Source organism: Pongo abelii, chromosome 15, assembly GCF_028885655.2.
Source record: "Pongo abelii isolate AG06213 chromosome 15, NHGRI_mPonAbe1-v2.0_pri, whole genome shotgun sequence".
In the NCBI taxonomy this organism is placed as follows: Eukaryota; Metazoa; Chordata; class Mammalia; order Primates; family Hominidae; genus Pongo; species Pongo abelii.
In genome coordinates, this window is record NC_072000.2 from 98,470,880 (window position 1) to 98,493,211 (window position 22,332).

The following is a 22,332-nucleotide window of genomic DNA, read 5'->3' on the forward strand; positions in this document are numbered from 1 at the left end:
TTCATAAAGAAAGGAGGTTTATTTGGCATGGTTCTGTAGGTTATACAAGCATGGCACCAACGTCTGCTCAGCTTCTGGTGAGGCCTCAGGAAGCTTTTACTAAGGCAGAAGTTGAAGGGGGAGCAGGCGTGTCATATGGCAAGAGAGGGAGCAGGAGTGAGAGGAGGAGGTACCAGCCTCCTTTAAACAACCAGCTCTTGCATGAACAAACAGAGTGAGAATTCATTCATTACCATGGGGAGGGCACCAAGCCACCATGAGGGATTTTCCCCCATGACCCAAGCACCTCCCAGCAGACTCCACCACCAACATTGAAGATCACATTTCAATATGAGATTTGGAGGGGACAAACATCCAAACCATAGCAGTCCTTGACTTTAAAGAGCTCCGAATCCAGCAGAGGAGATAGAGAACAACGTTGCATTGTGGGAAATTCTGTGGCAGAAAGAATATAGTGGACTCACGTTTGAGAGCATAGGTGGGGGTATAGTTGCTTAAGCGAGATTGGGAATGTGTGGCCAGGGAAGTCTTCCTGGAGGATATGTAAGATGATGAGGTCTTGAAAATTTTCCTGGATCTGGCATGCAAAGGATCAGAGGCCTAAAAGAGCAGGGAATGACTTCTATTTGTCCCCCAGGACAGAAACATAGCTGGATATTGGCAGCAATAAGTTTAGGGTGAGGCAGAAGCCAGTTCATGGAGGACTTGCTTATCCCATGGGCCATACAAGGCTGTTGAGGGGTTTTAGGCAGATGGATAGGTCAACACCATGACTTTTCCCTGTACCACAGCAGCCAATAGATACATCTCCATTCAGTGTTTTATATTCCTGATGCTTGGGTTGCTTCCATTTCCTAGCTATTGTGAATAATGCTGCTACGAACATGGGTGTATAAATCTCTGTTCAAGAGTATGCTTTCAGCCGGGTGCAGTGGCTCACACCTGTAATCCCAGGACTTTGGGAGACCAAGGCGGGCGGATCACGAGGTCAGGGGTTCGAGACCAGCCTGACCAACATGGTGAAACCCCGTCTCTACTAAAAATACAAAAATTAGCCAGGCGTGGTCGCACATGCCTGTAATCCCAGCTACTCAGGAGGCTGAGGCAGGAGAATCGCTTGAACCTGGGAGGCAGAGGTTGCAATGAACAGAGATTGCGCCACTGCACTCCAGCCTGGGTGACAGAACGAGACTCTGTCTCAAAAAAAAAAAAAGGCTATGCTTTAAATACTTAGGGTAGTTACCCAAAAGTGGGTTTACGGGATTATATGATTTATATGATAATTCTATTTTTAATGTTTTTATAGTCCCAGGAGGGATGCAGAGTCCTTTATTAATGCAGCTTTATCCAAACTGGATCCTGAATAAAGTCAAAACTCAACCAACAGGTGGAAGTCCAAGAATCTGAGTGGAGACTCACCGAGGCGAAGGGGCCAACCATGGGAAAGGAGAGTGGATGGGGCTCAGGTGGGTACTGCACATGATTCTTGGGGCTGCTGGTCCTTCCGAGGTGAATGCATTTTGTGTCCCACTCTTCTGACACCAGATTATGTCAACCCCAAATAACAGAGAGGGAGGCTCTCCATAGAAAAGAGATTATTCAGGAATGAATGACAGGGGATTTTTAAATCCCAGAATACACGTGCCATAGTGGACCATGGCGGGGCCACATATGTACCCAGGAAGGCAAAGAAAGACAAAGGTTTTTAAAAGCAAAACAAGGAAAGTTACATAAGTGGTTTTGAAACAATGATCCTTGGCTACAAGTGTGGGATCAGCCCAAGATTGAACGGGCAGTTGTTGGGCAGTCATCCATTCAGAAGTGTTCTTTATGGAAGGCTGCAGTGGCCTTTCTGCAAGGTTGTGGTTTTCAGAGCATCTTTGTAATAGCTCTTTTCACAGGCATGTGTGCCTGAGAGCCCCTCCTTGATGGCCTGCCTCCATTTTGTTAGGATTTGGCATAAGCGACTCCATTTTAATTCTGACAACTTTCATAGCAGGAAGGCTTTTGGCCTGAGCTGCTGAGAGAATGGATTCCAGGTTCAGCAGTGACTTGGGCCAGAGCAGAGGCAGGGAGACAAGTTAGGAAGCTCCTCCAGTCATCCCACTGAGAGACGTGGGCGGCTTGGTCCAGGACTAGAGCTGCAGAAGTATGAGGAATGGTCAGACTGGATATTTCTGAAGGTGAATAAGCATTTGCGGATAGATTGCTGTGAAGGAGAGAAACCATGTGGAGTAAAGGAGGACTCCAGGCCACTTAACCTGAGCTACTGAGAGAACGGGGCTGCCCTTTATAGAGGCTGGCAGCTGTTGGAGGGACAGCTTCCAGAGGGGAAATGGGAGTGCACTTGGGTCACTTTATGTTTGAGGTGCTTCTCAGACACCCAAGGGACATGTTAAGTAGGTCTAGGCTGAGCACATCAATCTGCAAGTCACCAGAGTACTTAACACAGTGGGACTGGGTGAAGTGCCCCCAGGCGTGGGGCTAAAGCCGGGGAGTCTGAGGACTGACCCCGGACACACCCACACTGCACTGAGATCAGGGAGAGGGGCTGAATGAGACTGAGAAGGAGAGGCTAGTATGGCAGGGGGAAACATGGAGGATGAGGCCAGGTGAGGAAGATGTGTCGGCTTCTAGGGCTGCTGTAACAAAGGACCACGGATAGAATAGCTTAAAACAAGAGAAATTTACTTTCTCACAGTTCTGGAGGCTAGAAATCTGAAATCAGAGTGTCCCAGGGCCATGCTGTCTCTGAAGGCTCTTGGGGAGAATATTCCATGCCACTCCCTAGCTTCTGGTGTCTGCCATCAGTCTTCGACGTCCTTGCCTTGTGGCTGCATCGCTCTGATTTCCATCTCTGTTTTCACATGGGCTTCTCCCTGTGTGACTCCAAGTATCTGTGTCTCTTCTTTTTCCCTTACAAGGACCTCAGTCATATTGGATTAAGGGTCCACCCTACTCCAGTATGACCGCATCTTCATTACATTTACAAAACCCTGTTTCCAATTAAGGTCACATTCACAAGTACCAGATGTTAGGACTCGAACATATCTTTTCGGGTGATGCAATTCAACCCGCAACAAAGATGTTTTGAGGAAGAGAGAGTAATCACCCCTGTCAGACACTGCTGAGAGCTGGGAACATTGAGGCCCGAGAGGGAGGGCTCTGAATGGGCACCAAGGAGGTCGGTGGAGACGTTGTAAGTCCAGTTTCCTGGGGACTGGGTTGGGGAGAAGGCTGATGGGTATGGGTTTGAGAGTGCATGAGATGAGTGGTGGTGGGTCCTGCCTATACACACATCTTGATGATTCACTCATGTTCTCATGCTTTGCATTAGACCCTCCCACTAACCCTGTGAGGTGGCTGCTCTCATTATCTTACACATTTTATAGAGGGGACAGGAAAGCTAGGTAACTGCTCAAGGTCATGCAGCTCTGGGTCTGGGTGCCTAACCACGGTGCCATCCTGCCTTTCCCTGAATGGACAGAACTACCACAAGGAGCTTTGCTCTAAGAAGCAAAGCAAAGTGAGGTGGCAGCTGGAGGAAGATGTGGTATGAAGGGAGGGGCTGTCCTTGTTTTACTGGTATTGGGAACAATCCCAGAGAGAGGGAGACTTTGATGATGCAGAAGCGAGGGAGGCACTACTGGAGCATGACTTGGAGTAGGAAGAGCAGGTGGGCCCAGCGCACGGCGGGGCAGGCGCACAAGTGGGGAGGCACACAGGTGGCAGGAGCAGGCACTGCTCATCACAGAAGCGGGAGGGCAGGGGAATGTGGGGGCAGGGGTGGCGGGTGGCCGAGGTAGACTTGGTGGTGAGAGCAGGGGGAAGCTCTCTTCTGGTTGCCTTCATTTTCTTGGTGAATTAGGACCCTGAGGGAGGCAAGAGAGGAGGTGGTGCAGGTTTGAAGATCAGGGAGAAGTTGTGAAATTTGCATAATCTCAGAGAGTGGGGAGTGAAAGGAACAGAAAGACACAGATTGGAGTGATGCAGCCACAGGCCCGGAGCACCAAGGATTGTTGGCAGCCACCAGAAGCTAGAAGGAGGCACAGGAGGACCCTCCCTGAGAGGCTTCAGAGAGAGCGTGGCCATGCTGACTCCTGGATTGTGGACTTCCGGCCTCCAGAACTGAGAGAATTGATTTCTGTTGTTTGAAGCCAACCAGGTTGGGGTCCTTGGTTACAGCAGCCTAGGAAACTAAGACAGAGCTCAGAAATCCCAGGGTGACCGAAGAACTCCCAAAGCTTGTGTTAGAGTCAGAAAACTGGAAAGGGAGGAGTTAGGGGCCTCTAGGGGGCTGCTCGCTGCTGATAATAGGGAGGGTACTGTTTTGTTATTAACAATGTCTAGGACAGAATGCTAATAGAAATAATAGAACCTTCTGTTCTCTGAGCTGTCCATTGTGATGGTCACAGGCTACACGTGGCTTTTGAGCTCTTGAGATGTGACTAGTGCAACTGAGGCACTGAGTTCTAAGTTTTATTTCATTTTTAATTCACTAAACTTTAAATAGCCACACATAGCTAGTGGTTACAAGTGGGCAGCACAGGCCTAGGGTTTGACTGAGGGAATATGGGGCATAGAGTCCAAGATCTTTGGAAGCAAGGAAATAAGAACTGAAAGACACGCTTTTGGGACATGTCACCTGAGTAGGGATTGAAATCTTCAAGACAGGTCAGGAGTCGTGACAGAGAGAAAGGGAGGTCCTGAGCCATGAGCTAAAAGCTTCAAGAAATGGCAGGGAGTGACGGGAGGATTGAGGCTGATTTTTGCACCTTCTCTTACTTGGCTGAGACCAAGGCGCCTCTTCCTGGGGAGGTGGCTGAGCTTTCTCCAGCAGGCCCTGAAATCTCCAGAACTTTGGTCCCAGCTGCCTAAGCACCCCAGTCCCTGCCCCTGTGGCAGCCATTGTCAGATGTTCCTGCCAGCCCTGAGAGCTCAACGCAACTCAGGAGGCCCAGGCATGCTCTGCCCAGTGCCGCAGGGGGCCCAGCCACAAGGCTGGGCAGAGGAGACAGGTGACTTCTGATGCGGGGACCTGGGGAGGCTTCCTGCAGAAGGTGTCACGTGTGGAGCCCTGAGAATGGGGCCTTCACCTCTGACCTATGGCCTAGGATGGGTAGGGGGCTTCAGAAGAGGGAAAGAATAGCAAAGTTGAATTTGAGATGGGGGTATCAGAGTGGACCCACTCTCATAGGTTTGTGTTTGTTTGTTTGTTGTTGTTGTTGTTGTTGTTGTCTCCAGGCAGGGCTGCTGTAGCAGCTGTGGTCGGAGGAGGTGAGTCTCTATGGGAAGGAGCTCAAGCCCCCATCCCCCGCCTCCCCCCAGCCCTGAGCCTCTGGGAGAAACTGGCTTTGACCAAACCCAGGATTCTCCAAGACATAGCTGGGTAGCGGTGGAGTGGGCAGAATGATGGGAACCTTAGAGCAGCAGGAAGCAAAGCAAAGCCATTAAAGGCACAGGGCTTTGGAGGCAGCCAGAGTTGGGGCTACTCTCAGCTTCCACCAAGTACAAACCATGCAACCTCAGATGAGTCATTTGAGCAGTCAGAGCCTGGGATTCCTCCCCGTCTAAAGCACGGCCCATGGTATCCTTGGGGACTTTTGTAGGGAGTATGTCAGCTGAGCTGTGTCTCATTCCTCAAAATTATTTGACAAATGCTGGTAGCCCATCCACTGAGTCAGAAGCTTTTGAGCTGCTATAAAGCAATGTCCTCCAATGCAATGGCCAAAACTAAAGAAAATCATAATGTTTCTCTGTCACCTGCACCACACTTCAAGTGCTAAACGTGGCTACCCTAGTAGACAGTACAGAAAACAAATGTGGCTATGATTGCAGATGGCTCTCTGATTGCACTGCTCTGGAGATTTTGGGGAGCCCTAGAGGACCCCCGCATGCTGCTGCAGGGCCTTCAGGGCCTCCATCCCCTTACCTCTCCAGAAAAGCAGCTCTGATATTGTCTTCTGTCAACCTTTTGCTTGGAGAGATCATATTTTCCTTGCCAAAAGCGAAAGTTTGAAGACTGCTGTTTGCTTCAATGTATTTATTTTACATTAGGGGAACAGAGGCCCAGGGAGGCCAGTGAGCCCTCGATGGTGTCTGTGAAACAGGCATAAACAAGCCTGGGATTCAGATTATCCTGGGAGCTGGTCCACTGGCTGCTTTACACGTTGACTGCCCTTGTTTTGGGATCCCATCCCTGCTCTGAGTCTTTCCTGAGAGCACAGCAGACCCCTCTTCCTCCTCATCGCCACAGGAGGATGTCAGGGAGGTCTGGGGGACTCCGTCCCATGAGGCCAACCCCAAATCTCCACTTCCCGCAGTTGTGGCTGTGGGGACTGTGCCCGTGGCGCTCGGTGCCATGGGCTTCACCTCAGTAGGAATCGCCGCGTCCTCCTTAGCAGCCAAGATGATGTCTACAGCGGCCATTGCCAACGGGGGTGGAGTTGCCGCGGGCAGTCTGGTGGCTATTCTGCAGTCAGTGGGTGAGTGTTCTGGACAGGGTGACCAGAGCCAGGAGATGATCCAGCCCCGAGGCTGAACCCCAGGGAGGCCTCTCTTCTTACTGCAGGTCCGTGATCCTCTGCCTCCTGGGCCCTTTGTCTTTCTGTCACTGTCCCCTCTTCTGGTTGGAGGTGGGACCAGGGGTGCAGCCTAGGAGATCTGCGTTCCTGGTGAACCCTACAAAACCCAGGCAGGTCTCCTCCCCTCTCTGGGCCTTTGGAACATAAGGAACCTGCCATTTCTCAGAGGGTCTTCCCTGTTGCTGGGATTCCCCACCAGAGTTCTTGCCTCCTCTCTGGGCAGTGGCCTGCAGCAGCCCCTCCCAAAGCAGAAATCCTAGGGTTTTAGGAAGCAGAGGTGGGGAACAGGGTTGGGCTGCCTGGGCCTCAGGCCTCTGGAGGAACCCAGGGTCTCTGGCCTCCAACCCCCTGTTAGGAGCTGCTACCCCTCCCCATGCCCTGTGCTCACCATCTCTTCTCCCCCAGGGGCAGCTGGACTCTCTGTGACATCCAAAGTTATCCTGGGCTTTGCTGGGACAGCTCTTGGGGCCTGGCTGGGTTCACCCCCTTCCAGCTGAACACCACACTGAGGCAGGGAGGTGGCTCTCTTGGTGGAGATGACTTTCCTGGGCCTCTGGATGACAGTCTTCCAAAGGACAAGTCCCCTACTCCCAAAATTATTTAAGGAAACATGAAAAATAAAGATGCTGGTGATCTTCTCCTAGTGTCGGTTCTCTGTTCTTGTGGTCAGGATAGGGTACAGCACTGCTGCAGGAGTGCTGGACAGGGAGGGACTCAAGAGGAAGCAGCATGGGATGTCTGTGACCGGAGCCAGGTCTGGCCCCAGGCTTTCCACTCGTTCTGTGGTCCTGAGCAGGTCATGTCTGCCCTTTGAGCCTCAGTTTGCTGCTCTTCAGATGGGAAAGTCAGCCAGGTGTGGCTCTTGGGTCATTGCTTGAGCCATTGACCCTCAATTACGAAGCCCTTTGTCCTTATGCATGACTGATCCCTTCCTTTCCCACCCAGGACTCAGGGTGTGGCTGTATGATTACTCTAGAAGTTTAGCAACCCTACATTTGCCTGGCCTATGGGCCTTCTCCATACAGGTAGAGAAGTTTCATTCCTCCAGGGAGCTCTGTCCCTCTCAGCACAAAGCCCAGGCTCCTCAGCTCCCGGGTGGACTGAGCAGAGCCTGTGAGGATGGGCAAGGGGCTGGGGCTCCTGAGAAGCAGGCGAATGCAGAATACCCATTTCCAGAGACCTACTGTGTACCTGGCCCCAGATCAGGTGCCAGCTGTCCTATGCACACTGACCTGGCATCTGCCACACGGCACCTGCCTGGCCTTGAGGATAAGTAAACCACACTTGACTTCTGGAAGGCCTGTTTAGACTTGGCCTCTGACCTCAACGTCAGTCCCACTCTGGGCTGTTTGACCTTCACACTTATTTTTCCTTTACAGCTGCACTCCTACAGGGCTCTCCCTGGGATGCTGGCTGAGCTGACTCCCACAGCTCCCAAAGGGGCCCCAAGGCTTCATCCCACAGGATTGCCCTGGCTACAGAGGATCAAGAGGTCCATCTCTGCCCAGGGTGCACAATGTTGGGGAAGCCAGCCCTTAACCAATGATGTGAAGGGACTTGGGGTAAGTTACAGAAATGACCACATTCTCTGCCCTTTCAGCATGACTGTACAGCTCCTCCCATCAAGAGGTAGGAATTTCTTTCCCCTCCCTTTGAATCTCCTCTGGCCTGGGGAGTTGCTCTGTCCTGGCCGATAGAACACGGTGGAAGTGATGGCGTGCTAATCTTGAGCCTAGTCCCTAAGAAACCTTGCAGCCTTCTGCTGTACCTCCCGGACCCCATCACTGCCAGGAGAACAAGCCAGGCTGGGAAAGCACACAAAGTCCATTCATTCCAGACAAGACCCCAGACATGGCAGCGAGCCCAGCCAAGTTCTGCAAAGCTGACCTGCAGCTGACTGCAGATGGATGAGGGGCCCTGCTGAGACCAGGAGAACCACCTGCCTAGATTGCTGACCCACAGAATCACGAGCTACATAACTTTTTTTAAGCCACTAAATTGTGTGGTCACTTTTTATCCAGCCATAGGTAACTGACAACATAAGACAATGTGTACAATCACTGAAGAGGATCAGGCTATATGGCTCGTAGGACAGAAAAGGAAGCGATAGATTCTAATTGTAGCAACCTGGGAAGACTTCCTGGAGTAAGTGCTGTTTTACTTAAGGATTATGGAGTTGTAAGTACTAGAAACTTCATCGCAACTTGCTCAGAGTTCAATGGATTTCATTGCTTTACTAAATGGAAAGGTCCAAAGGTAAAGTATGCTTCAGGCAGGGTTTGATTCAGCAACACAACACAGATGCCAAAGACCTGTCTTTTCTATTCTTAGTTTCTGAGACATCAGCTTCATCCTGTGGCTGCCAGCTCTCATAGTTACAAGACAGCTGTTAGCAAGCTCTGGAAGCCACCTTCTTTATTCATGTCTCCCAGAAAGAACATTTGTTCATGTACTTTCTCCTGAAAAGCAAAGAAACATCTTTCCCAAATACCTCTAGTAAATGTTCATGCTACTATCTTAAATGGAGTCATTTACTCATTCCTAAAGCCCTTTAGTTAGGCCCAAAGGATAGGTGGGATGTGATGACTGGTTTAAGTCCACCTGGACTCACCTTTAGAAAGTGCGAGGAGATCCCATGCCTCTGATACACTCATAGGTCAGGGCAGGGGCTCCTATACCTGAAAGAGGAGGTTTCTGTTTCAAAGAAGAGAGGGGTAAGAGACAATGAGTGCCCAAACACAGCGTCCTGTACAGACAGCGTGGGCGTTGTTCTCAGGGAAGACTGTGCCTCGAGGATCCCTGGGGGAACCAAAGTGGGCTCCCAGACAGGTTCGCTGCTTCTTTCTCTGTCTTGTTATCCTCACCGCTCCAGCCATTAAGGAAGAGCACAACCAGACCCGAAGGCAAATGGACAGTAGGTTACTGTCTTTTTGTTTTTAACTTTACAGTATGGGATTATATTATTTTCTAATGAAAACCAACATTTTATTGCATTTAAATTACTTAAGAAATCTTGAAGTAGCTTCTACTCTTAAAAATCTAAATTCGTATAGGTAAGGCTAAAGCCCCTTTGGCTCTGATAAGCATCCTTGCCCCTCATTACAGCCCCTACTCCCACCCTCAGAAGTAAAGCACTGCTGCAGTTTCATATGTTCCTTTCCATGGACCCCCCTTTTACAGTGTGATAAGAATTCATAAAATTTACCATCTTGACCATTTTTTAAGTACAGTTCAGCAATGTTAGGTATACATTCACGTTGTTGTGAAACATCTCCAGAATTTTTTCATCTTGCAAAACTGAAACTGTTCCATTAAACAGCTCCGCTCTGCCCCTCCCCCTGCCCCTGGTAACCACCATTCTACTTTCTGTCTTTGTGAATTTGACTACTCTAGGTACCACTTACAGGTAGAATTATATAGTATTTGTCGTGTGTGTGTATATGTGTGTAGAGATGGGGCTTTTTCTCCATGTTGCCCAAACTGATCTCAAATTCCTGGGCTCAGCTGATCCACCCACCTTGGCCTGCCAAAGTGCTGGGATTACAGGTGTGAGCCGCCATGCCTGGCCAAAATTATATAGTATTTGCCTTTTTGTGACTGGCTTATTTCAGTTAGTGTAATGTCCTCATCCATGATGCAGCATGTGACAGAATCTCCTTCCTCGATAAGGCTGAATGATACTCCACTGGAGGTATAGATCACATTTAATTGATCCATTCACCCATCAGTGGACACTTGGGCTGCTTCCACCTCTCGGCTATCGTGTGTAGTGCTGCTATGTACGTGGGTATGCAAATATCTCTTTAAGATCCGGCGTCTTAGGCCATTTGCACTGCTGTAACAAAATACCATAGACTAGGTAGCTTAAAAAACATAAATGTATTTCCCACAGTTCTAGAAGCTGGGAAGTCCAAGATTAAGAGGCATCAGCCCCCTTGGTGTCTGGTCAGGGTCCCTTTCCTGGTTTGTAAATGGTGCTTTCTCTCTGTGTCCTCACATGGTAGTGGGATAAGGCAGCTCTCTGGGGGGCCTCTTTTATAAAGGCACTAATCCCATTCATTAGGGCTCTGCTCTCCTGATTTAGTCACCTCCCAAATTGTTCCATCTCCCAATACCATCACCTTTGGGGTTATGATTTTAACGAATTTGGCGGGGCCATGGCATTCAGACCATAGCACCCTGCTTTCAATTCTTTGGGGTATACCCAGAGGTGGGGTTCCCAGATCATATAGTAGTTCTTTTAATTTTTTAAGGAACTTCCATACTGTTTTCCATAGCAACTACTCCATCTTACGATCCCACCAACAGTGTACAATGGTTCCAATTATATAAGGGCCAACACTTTTTATTTTCTGTTTTTTTGATAGCAGCCATCCTAATGGTTGTGAGGTAGTATCTCATTGTGGCTTTGATCTGCATTTCCCTAATGATTAGCGATCTTAAACATCTTTTCATGTGCTTTTTGGCCATTTGTATATCATATTAGTTCATTTTGCACTGCTATAAAAGCATACCTGAGACTGGAGACTGAGTACTTTATAAAGAAAAGAGGTGTATTTGGCTCATGGTTCTGCAGGGAGCATGGCACTGGTATCTGCTCAGCTTCTGGTGAGGCCTCAAGAGACTTGTACTCACAATGGAAGGCAAGAGGAGCTGACATCACACGGTGCGAGAGCAAGAGGAAGGCAGGAGGTGCCAGGGTCTTTTCTGCAGTCAGATCTTGCAGGAACTAATAGAGTGAGACCTAACTCATTACTGTGAGGACAGCGCCAAGCACCCCCATGACCCAAACACCCCCAACTAGGCCTCGTCTCCAACATTGGAGGTTACATTTTAACACGAGATTTGGAGGGGGCAAATAAACTATAGTATATATCATCTTTGGTGAAATGTCCATTTAAGTCTTTTGCCCATTTCATTTATATATTTATTATTATTATTATTATTATTATTATTTCAGATGGAGTTTCACTCTTCTTGCCCAGGCTGGAGTGCAATGGCGCAGTCTCGGTTCACTTCAACCTCTGCCTCCTGGGTTCAAGTGATTGTCCTGCTTCAGCCTCCCAAGTAGCTGGGATTACAGGCACACACCACCACGCCTTGCTAATTTTTTGTAGTTTTAATAGAGAAAGGGTTTCACTATGTCAGTCAGGCTGGTCTTGAACTCCTGACCTCAGGTGATCTGCCTGCCTTGGCTTCCCAAAGTGGTGGGATTACAGGCGTGAGCCACCACTCCCACTTTTGCTCATTTTAAAATTGGGTTATTTGATTTTTTGTTGTGGAGTTGTAGCATTTTTTGGTATACTCCGAATATTTACTCTTCATTGCCAAGTTTGATGTCATGAATAATTTCCCCTATGTTTTCTTCTAGGAGTTTCATAGTTTTGTGGCTCACATTTGGGCAATTAGTTCTCTGTGCCCTTTTAAAGTTATTTCTGTGGATAGATGATAGAAGAGATATATAGGTATCTCCATAGAAAATATTTTTATGTAGTTCTGTTATATGCATTTTTATTGCTATGGTTTTGTTTAACCTAATACATACTGTTCTGATGCTGGCTTTTTTTACATTTTATAAGTCTTTTTCATTATTTTTAATTGCTGCTTAGTATTCTACGGTAATGATCCACCTCATTTTATTTTGTCTTTTCCCTTTTAATGGTACTTGTGTCGCTGGTTGTTAAAGGAACATTTCCTACTTTGGAGGAATTTCTTTTTTTTTATTATACTTTTAAGTTCTAGGGTACATGTGCACAACGTGTAGGTTTGTTACATAGGTATACATGTGTTACGTTGGTTTGCTGCACCCATCAACTCATCATTTACATTAGGTATTTCTCCTAATGCTCTCCCTCACCCAGCCCCCTCCCCCCAGCAGGCCCAGTGTGTCCATGTGTTCTCATTGTTCAACTCCCACTTATGAGTAAGAACATGCAGTGTTTGATTTTCTGTACTTGTGATATTTTGCTGAGAATGATGGTTTCTGGCTTCATCCATGTCCCTGCAAAGGACATGAACTCATCCTTTTTTATGGCTGCATAGTATTCCATGGTGTATATGTGCCACATTTTCTTTATCCAGTCTATTATTGATGGACATTTGGGTTGATTCCAAGTCTTTGCTATTGTGAATAGTGCCACAATAAACATACGTGTGCACGTGTCTTTATAGTAGCCATTCTAACAGGCGTGAGATGGTATCTCATTGTGGTTTTGATTTGCATTACTATTTACTATTGAAATTGTGTAGAACTGCTGGACAAAAACTGTGTCCATATGCTGGCTGTGTATTGTTCCATCCAGAAGTGATTTGAGCCTCAGCATTAGGGTGACCCTTACCCAGCCTTTGGTTAGGACATGGAGCCTGATGATGTCACATACATACATTCATACATTCGTTATGCTAATTTGCAAAGTCTCTGGTACTGATGTAGTAGCTGCATGGGGGCGTGTAGATTTCTGAATATATGGCCTCCCCGGGGGCCCTTCCCAGAGAGAAAGCCAGAGTGGACACCTGCTGGACCCCTGAATAGGAGTATAGATCGCCATCAGTGTGGCTTAAACTAGTTGAACCAACATGTTGATGTCACACTTGTGTCAACATAAAAAAAAAAAAAGAGAGAGAGAGAGGGAGACAAATCTTTAAGTAAAATAGTTTTACTTGGGAATAATACACAAGAAGTAGGATTTGCAATCCCACAACATAAATATGGACCAGGGTGGCCTTTTTGTTTTGGAGAAAAAAGGAAAAAGCTGGGGATTTTTTAGAGAAAGAGGCTGTTATGCAAGTTGTTTTGAAGGAAAGTTCAATACAATTTGTTTTATGAAAGTTATGCAGGTTGTTTTGAAAGGTTTAATGGCTGTGATCCCACAGCCGAAAGCTCACACCTGTAATCCCAGCAATTTGGGAGGCTAAGGCAGGAGGATCACCTGACATCAGGAGTTTGAGACCAGCCTGGCCAACATGGTGAAACCCCGTCTCTACTAAAAATACAAAAAATTAGCCGGTTAGTTTCTGGGAGATCTCTTTCTGGTTTTATTTATTCTCATTTTTCTTCCTTTTCATCCTCGATTCCCCTCCTTCAAAGTCAACCTTTCTAATATATTTAATGTGTGTCTGTTTTTCGTATGTATTTTTGCAGAATGGGTATTGTGTTTTGTTTGCGTGCATTTTAACTGACATGCAGGATGGTGTGCTGTAGATCCCATTCTATTGCTTTTTTCCACACTGAGAACCATATTCTTGAGATCCATCAGTGTCATTCGATGAGCATCTAATCCTGGCTTCTACCTGCTGACAAGTGCTCCTCTGCGTGTATCCCCTGCCCTTTACCTTTCTGTCTCCCTGGGTGGACATCCAGGGGTTCCCCCAACTCCGCCAGCACAAATGGCACAGGCTTGAATGGGGGCACAGGGCCCCTGACTCCTACCCTGACTTCTGACCCCTGCCCCAACCTCTAACCTCTGTTTGAGCCTGCACTCACCCTTTGCTGACCCTGTCATCCTCAGCTGCCCTGAGCCCCAACATCTCTCTCCTCAGACCCTTGCTGGGGGCACTGGAGGTTAGCTCCTTCATGCTGGGGTCCCTCACTGGCACCCTGTTTTGCAACTTGGAGGTAACTGGCCCTCGGCAACACACACCACTCTTTGGGCTCCCAACTCAGTACAGAGAAGTGTGATGAGCAAGTGAGGGCCTGGGCCACGCCCAGCAGTCCTTTCTGTTTGTCGGAAATGCAGATGACTTCTCAGTTTAAGATCAAGCAATTCATAAAATTAAAATAATAACAGCTCAACTTAAGCAAGCGCTTTTATGTTCTAGTCACTCACCCTAGCACTTGAGGTTTGTCAATTTAATTCTCGTAACAACCCCAGAGGAAGATAAGAAGATAATATCGTCCCTTATTTACCAACTGGGACAATTTACTGTTGTCCAAGTGCTCTGGGCAGGACAGAAGGGTATGGGTTGTGCTACTTCCAGGCTTGGAACAGGAGGCAGAACAATGAACAATGATGGGAAGTGTTAATAGGCCAGGCATGGTGGCTCACACCTGCAATCCTGGCACTTTGGGAGGCCAAGAAGGGCAGATCACTCGAGGTCAGGAGTTTGAGACCAGCCTGGCCAACATGGTAAAACCCTGTCTCTACCAAAAATGCAAATATTAGCCAGGCATGGTGGTGCATGCCTGTAATCCCAGCTACTTGGGAGGCTGAGTCAGGAGAATCGCTTGAATCCAGGAGGCGGAGGTTGCAGTGAGCCGAGATTGTGCAAGGCTGGGTGACAGAGCAAGATTCTGTCTCAACAACAACAACAAAAAAAAAAAAAAAAAGAAAAAAGGAAGAAATATTAATAGAAGTGGGAGAAGGTTGGAGGGAGGTCTCAGGGTAGGGCAGGTTCTGAATGGCACAAAATAATGGCCAGGCTACTCTGCCCTGTGAATGCCCATCAGCTAAGCCTAACAGGCAGGCCCCCAGACACAGAGCAGCCAGTTTCTGAGGGCTTTTGTGTGTCAGGGTCCAGGTCTGCTAGGCTGCCAGCCAACTTGACATCACCTCTCTTGCCCGCCAATAAAACTGAACCTTCTAATGAGGTTATTGATTCCTGAGTCCCTGGGCTCATAACCCTTCTAGGTGGCCTTTCTGGTCACTCAGGGGTGGGCCTTCACACCTGTGTCTCTTTACTTCCTCCACCATCCCTCTAAGGCCTCTCCCTGGGAGCTGGCTGAGCTCACTCCTGTACATCTGGCTATCTTTAGAACTCCTGGTCCCAAATTGCAGTTCTGACCCCTCTGGCTGCTGGGGAACAGAACCTCTGCCTGCTCCCCAGGGGCTCACCGTGTGGGGGAGCAAACCATGTATATCCAGTGCTGTGAGTGGCTCCAGTCATGAGGAGCAAGGATGAGTTCTGCCTGGAAGAATCTGGGAAGGCTTCGTGGAGGAGGGAACAATGGCATGGACCTTGAAGAATCAGAAGCTTTCAATTCATTCCATTCAAGCATTGCTCTCACGTGGCATTCAAGCATTCTATAATGCTTGCCATGACTCAGGCACACAGTGCAAAAGGAAGCACATCTTTCTCTACCATGAGGACTTATTACTATCTGAAGAGCTTTTTCTGGACTATAGGAGAAAGTCATGGCATCCCTCACTAATAAACACTGACCCTGCTTCAGATGAGCTAACAGCCCTGCTCAGAAAGCATGACACCCATCCTGTTTGCTTCTTCCTGCCCTGGTCAAACCACCAAGCCCTAGATTTCATTGCCAAGTATCCTGTATTTACTGGGAATGGACATGACAGTAGCATGCCTTCCTGGCCACATCTATAAGATTTTGTTCATTTTCATTCTGCTTTTTGTTTGAACTAAACGTGCCTTGGGAGGCAGAAAAGAAAAGACGTCTGACTTCCCCCGATCAACCAACCAACCAACTAGGTCAGGGCTACGTAAATTCATTCAGGACAAGCGCTGGGGACAAACTCCCCAGTGATCCTCACCCTCCTCCGGAAATTCCACTTCCCGAAATGAAGCAAAGAGCAGTAGACAGAAGTCATCCCTTCTTGTGGCTCCCAACCTGGGGCAGCCTCCTCCCTCCCTCTAGATGGGCAATCGGCTTAGAAAGTGGAGGGGAGGCCAGTGTGAATCTACTCACAGAATGTTCTTTTGGTTTCCAGCCAGGATTGCTACAGTTGTGATTGGAGGAGGTGAGTCTGTGGGGAAGGGGCTCAAGTAACCACCTGCCCCTAGGGAGGTGGACTTGGGGAGCAGCTGGCCTTGTCCATGCCAAGGTTTCCCTCACATGGGTGGTCACGGGAGGAGGTGGGATGAGGGGCTAAGTATGAAACAAGGAGCTAGAAATACAGCACTGGAAGCTGGAAGCAGGGGGCTTGGAGACTGGGAGCTGGAGTGTGTGTGGGCAGGGTGTGGCAGCAGTCGGGCAGAGGCCATTTACCCTTTGCAGAACATTCACCGTGTGACCCTGAGCATGTCTTTGAACTCCTCTGAGCTCCTGTTTCCTCTCCAGAGAAAGGGCTGGTAATGCCCATTCAGGGTTATGGTCAGGATTGCATAGGGTGAAACAACAGAGATTGAACACAGTAGACATGAAAGAGATGCCAGGGCTCAGCTCCCTTTGATTTAGTTGCTTTCAGTGTGCTCTGTGGCAACACCATGGAGCCCTAGAGCTGTCTTTTTGAGCTGCTCTGAATGTGCCTCTTACATAATCTCCTAGGCAAGATCTGCTCCCCTAATGAGATTTGTTCCCCAGCAAAGATAAGAAACTCGCCAACCACTCCCCTGGTCCAGCATTTGGCTAAGGCAGACACTGAGGCTCCGAGGACAAGTAGCTTTCCCAAGGAAGGTCCTGCTTCCTAGAAGAGCTTGGCCCAGAGCCCTGTGCCCAGTGACCCCACTGGCTTTTCCCTCTACTTTCCCCGCCTGGCTGTGCTCCCCTTGATTCGTGCCTATTGGCCATGCCCATAGTCTCTCCCAAGCTCAGAGTTCACCTCTTTCTCCAGATCCCCTGAGGTCCCCAAGCCTGACTCAGTGTATCTGGGGGGTCCCTTCTGAGCCCACGCACCGACCCAGCTCCTCTTCCCTGCAGTTATGGCCGTGGAGGCTGTGCCCATGGTGCTCAGTGCCATGGGCTTCACTGCGGCGGGAATCGCCTCGTCCTCCATAGCAGCCAAGATGATGTCCGCGGCGGCCATTGCCAATGGGGGTGGAGTTGCCTCGGGCAGCCTTGTGGCTACTCTGCAGTCACTGGGTAAGTATCCTGGCGGGGCTTGCTGGGGAGGGCGATGAGGAGGGCAAGAGCTTCCAAGGACCCAGTCCCAATCTCAATCCTATGAACCTCAATCTCTCTGTTCCTCTGTCTCTCTCTACACATTCCCTCAGGGTTTCTCTGAGGGAGATGGAGGAGGGAGGGAAGGAGCCCAAGCCAGGAACAGTGGACTCAGGAAGACTCAGCCCGAAGCAGATTTGCTGGGTTACCTGGGGCATCTCCTCCCCTCTGGGGTGTAGCCTCCTTCCCTGAAGAGTGAGGCTGCTTCTAGCTCTGGAGTTTACCATGGGAGTTCATGCCCGCAGCAGCCTCTCCCCAAACAAAGACCCCAAGGGTACTGGGAAACAGAGAGGGGAACTGGGTGGGGTCTCTAAGCCTCAGCCCCCTCTGAGGGTCACTGGAGTCTCTGACCCCACAGTCCTGCCCACAGAGCTTCCCCGACAGGCATGTCCCACTCTGTTCACCCTCTGCTTCTTCCCAGGAGCAACTAGACTCTCCGGGTTGACCAAATTCATCCTGGGCTCCACTGGGTCTGCCATTGCGGCTGGCATTGCGAGGTTCTACTAGCTCCCTGCCCCTCGCCCTGCAGAGAAGAGAACCATGCCAGGGAGAAGGCACTCAGCCATCCTGACCCAGCGAGGAGCCAACTATCTCAAATATACGTGGGGTGAAATATACCAAATTCTGCACCTCCAGAGGAAAATAAGAAATAAAGATGAACTGTTGCAACTCTTCCCAGAACCTCTTCTTCTCGCTGGCTGTGGGGCAGGCCCAGCATACTTGGGGTGGGGAGGGGGCGTGTTAGGCTCAGGAGTATCAGGAAATGCGTTCATGGGTTGTTTTGCTCCTTCTTTCCACACCCTCTATGAGCACCTGCTGTGGTCCAGGCACTGGGCTGGGCCCCAAGGAACAGAGGGGACACAGCTCGGTCCCCTCAGTCCCCTCAATCCCCACAGCCAGCAACACTCATGGTCTGCTGAAGGGATGGACCCACAGGCAGATGGCCATGGGCACGGACCTCTGATAAGTGCTATGCGAGAGGCCAGCCCATGGCTCTGGGGGCCGGAGGCATGTTGAGGAAGGGGAGTGTGGATTTTATCCTGAGGACTTTGGAGAGGCACTGAAGGGTTTCAACAGGGCAGTGACCACGGACACTACAACCCCGCGCACCCCGCCCTGGGGAGGGGTCATGTTAGGCTCAATTCTCTTTCCCCATACTGTCATCACAAAAACTTGGGATGTGATGAACCAAAATGAATCTAAATTTGAAGACAAGCTGTCCCCTCCCCTGCTACAACTCCGTATATAACCCTGGGCAGGTCACCTCCTCTCTGAACCTGTTTGCCCCTCTGTAAATGGGGAGTTGAACTAAATGACCTTCAAGATCCCAGCCAGGGTTTGTGTTTGGCTCAGTTCGTGTGGCTCAGGTTTGTGTTTGGCCATAGCGTCTGTGATCACTGCAAACAGAGTGAGTCCCTGTCTCAAAAAGTAAAAAAAAAAAAAAAAAAAAGGAAATTATCCGGGTGGCTCTAATCCAATTACATGAGCCCTTTGAAAGCAGAGAAGCAAAGAGAAGCAAAACTGTGAGTCTAGTGCTACAGACATTTCAAAAACTTGATCAACTCATCCATGTCTCTTAATTGGGTCAATGAAGCACGGTTTATTGCGTCATTGCAACTTAATTGTTTATTGCAACTTAATTCCAGCCATAGGAATTAAGCTTCTCAAGATATTCTTTCAATACATGATTCTTTTCCCCCACCTTCCCCTTTCTTTGATGCCTTGGGGAACCTGAAAAAAGCCGTGAAACTTCTCCCCACAAAGTGTACACATTCCCCAAATAATACCCTCAATGTCAGGGCTTTCATTAGAACATCGGAAGACTGTCATCGGAATGAAAGGTACAACCCCCCGCGTTAACTAGAAATCCAAGCCCTTCCGAAAGGAAAGCACTTGGGTCTGACCTGGGTCTGGAAGGATGGACAAGCCTGCATCCCAGCTGAAGCCCAGTAAATGGTCCTGCAAGGCAGGTCACCCTGGAGCACGCATTATTCTAGGTGTGAGTCCTGACCTCCTCCCTCGTCCCCCTCATGAAGATGAGGCCTCCCAGTTCCCAGAGGACCTGTTTCCATTCTGGCACTGAGCCCCTCACCCCCTCCTCGGTTCTGTGGCTCTCACCTGGTACTTTATCTCTAAACCCTCAGCTTCGACCTTTGTAGCAGGCAGAATTCTAAGAATGGTGCCCAACAACCTCCCTAGCATAATCCCCTCCTCTCTGGGTGTTGGTGGAGCTTCTGAGCAAGTTGAGCTATCACTCCTGTGATTTTGTTACGTTAATGGCAAAAAGGAGATTATCAGCAGAGCAAGGTGGCTCATGCCTGCAATCTCAGCACTTTGGGAGACCAGAGGGATTCCTTGAACCCAGGAGTTTGAGCCCAGCCTGGGCAACATGATGAAAATTCATCTCTACAAAAAAACACAAAAATTTAGCCAGGCATGGTGGTGCACACCTGTTGTCCCAACTACTCAGGAGGCAGATGTGGGAGGATCACTTGAGCCCAGGAGGTTGAGGCTGCAGTGAGCCATGATTGTGCCACTGCACTCCAGCCTGGGCAAACAGAGTGCAACCCTGTCTTAAAAAAAAAAAAAAAAAGAAAGAAAGAAAGAAAAGAAATTATTTGGGTGACTCTGATCCAATTACATGAACCCTTTGAAAGCAGAGAGTTTTCTCTGCTCACAGCAGAAAAGGAAGTCAGAGATTTGAAGCATGCAGGGGATCTGATGTCTGTCTCTGGCTTTGTGGATAGGGATGCCATGAGCCAGGGAATGTGGGTGGCTCTTCAGTGCTAAAAGCTGTCTCCAGCTGCCAGCCACGAGAAAAAGGGGACCTTAGTCCTACAATGGCAAATAACTGAATTCTGTGAATAATCTGAAGGAGCTTGGAAGCCAATTCTTACCAGATCCTCCAGATGAGAGCCCAGGCTGCCTGAAACCTTCCATTTCTGCCTTGTGGGGCCATAAGGAGAGAACTCAGAACTTCTGACCTGCAGAACTGTAAGATAGTAATGGGTGTCATTTAAAGCCACCTAAGTTTGTGGTAATTTGTTACACAGTAGTAGAAAATGTGTGCAGCCTGGATACCCTCTCTCCCTTTACTGGGCTGAGGCTTGTTCACTTAGGAGCTGGATGAACTGACTCTGGCAGCCCCAGGATTCCTGACACTCCTGGCCCCAGATGGCCCCTGGGACACCAGGTTCTACTCCTGTGGGATGCCAGAAGAATCTGCCTGTCCTCAGGCCTGCAGTGTTAGGGAAGCCAGGCATATCCACAGCTAACTGGGCTGTGGCACACAGTGGCTCAGCAGGCTGAACAGGGATGCAGAGAATTCTCATTGCAGGGATCTAGAATGGCTTCCTGTCGAGACTGGTGTCTTCACCAGAGAGGCAGAGGCTGCTAGTAGTCACCCAATGCCTGTTCTTTCCTTCTAGATGGTAGGAGAGAGCCCTGGCTTTGGCTAGGCACACAGTCCCCAGGGAAGAACTGCATTCCCAAAGCCTCTTGCAGTTAGATGCACTCATCTGGGTATGCAGTTAAAGGGATTGGGGATGGGCCCACCTTTGCCCCTTTGTCCTTTCCCATGGGCTCTGCTGCAGGTGGAAGAGTGAGCATCTTACACCCATAGTTGAGAACAACACCTTACAGAAGGCAGAGCAACAAGACTGCAGGAGCCTGGGTCTCCCAGAGCAGAGCCACCACCCTGGCTGATACTTCTAGATGAAAGAGAAGAAAGTCCTCTTGTGTAAGCCAAGAGGGTCTCTTACTGCAAACAAACATACATTCTATTGCACACAGTAGGGAATCTTTTAATTGCAAGCAATGGAAGAATTAACCCAATAAAGAGAGTTGCTTCCATCTCTGTTCCATCTCAAAACACCAGTAAAATAACAGTCAAGGATTAAAGAAAAGCATAAGCCCACAAGGACAAAGAGGAGAAAAAAGGAGATGACTCCACAGAAGTTGCACCTGCTTTCTCTAAACCCACCAATTAGAGCCGGAACCCCACAAAGGAAACCTGCTTGGGTAACGCCCTGGACCGCCATAAAGGCCCACAGCCAGAAATGACATGGACAAGTGGTTCCACTTAGCAGCCCCAAGAAAGCTGGATATTAAGTTGTCAGTAAAGAGAGCAGAAAGAGTCAGCTTTGCCCTGTAGGACCCTGAAGGCTCAGCCACTGGAGCAGCATGGGCTTTGGAGCTCGGCATGAAGGTAGATTGACAGCAGGAGGGCTGGCTGGAAGTCTGCTTATGAAGCAGGCAAACCCCAGGAGTCCCCCTCCAGTAGACCACTGGAGAGTTATCTTTGGAGAGGTTGAGTCTCTGGACTGGGGGCCACCAACATGACTAAGGGCAGGAGCTTCACATTAAAAATGAAAGTTTCTATACTAAGTGTTAAGTCTCTCAATCTTCTTTATCAGTAGACACCTAGAACACTAGCAGGCAGGCTATGACATTCAGGATGGAAGTGCAGTGAATTCTTACACTTTTATGTGGCCTTGGCCTCCATTCTGAATCTAACTTGGACTTTCTCATACCAGAAGTAGGGTTTGGTCACCCTTGACACAGTTTCCAATTCTTTGCTGCCTTCCAGTCTCTCAAGATGGTCGATCCATATATCTGCCTCATAAACTGCCTTGTGGTGACCACCTCCTTATGGGACACCTAAATACCACCTACTTGATTCACTTCTCAATCACAGTGTGACTCCACAGAAGTCACGCCTGCATGCTCTAAACCCACCAATTAGAACCCCCAAAGGAAACCTGCTTGGGTAATGCCCTGGGCCCTCATAAAAGCCCACATGTCCCTTGCCCCCTCTCTCTCACTCTCATCTGCTATTCAAGCACATGTGTCCTGGAGGGCGCCCTGTTCCCATTGGCCCTGGGTGGCACTCTGCCCTCTTCTCTCTGGGAC

At 49.1% G+C, this 22,332-nt stretch overlaps 2 protein-coding genes across 6 annotated transcripts in view; both read left to right on the forward strand.

The window, feature by feature from the left end:
• Nucleotides 1–18,095, forward strand: part of IFI27 (interferon alpha inducible protein 27) — a 32,314-nt gene extending 14,219 nt beyond the window's left edge. Inside the window, exons 2-5 of one of the 4 annotated variants that reach the window (XM_024231887.3) lie at nt 1,388–1,466; nt 16,253–16,282; nt 17,182–17,343; nt 17,843–18,095. In XM_024231887.3, coding sequence (XP_024087655.1) covers nt 1,439–1,466; nt 16,253–16,282; nt 17,182–17,343; nt 17,843–17,928 — 306 coding nt within the window. In that variant the 5' untranslated portion in view covers nt 1,388–1,438 and the 3' untranslated portion in view covers nt 17,929–18,095. Of the gene's footprint in view, nt 1–1,387; nt 1,467–7,303; nt 8,147–16,252; nt 16,283–17,181; nt 17,344–17,842 lie in introns of those variants that run through there. The other 3 variants (XM_054530463.2, XM_054530464.2, XM_009249435.4) reach the window with 3 other exon arrangements.
• On the forward strand, nt 1,331–7,222 carry IFI27L1 (interferon alpha inducible protein 27 like 1). Of its 2 annotated transcripts, XM_054530462.2 has the most exons (5): nt 1,342–1,466; nt 3,012–5,018; nt 5,245–5,277; nt 6,324–6,485; nt 6,990–7,222. In XM_054530462.2, exons 2-5 carry the CDS (start codon nt 4,916–4,918, stop codon nt 7,079–7,081), a joined length of 390 nt encoding a protein of 129 aa, XP_054386437.1. In that variant the 5' UTR covers nt 1,342–1,466; nt 3,012–4,915; the 3' UTR covers nt 7,082–7,222. The 2 variants fall into 2 exon arrangements, with proteins under 2 accessions (XP_024087654.1, XP_054386437.1); XM_024231886.3 differs by lacking the exon at nt 3,012–5,018 and having other exon boundaries at nt 1,331–1,466.
• Nucleotides 18,096–22,332: the final 4,237 nt, after the last annotated feature.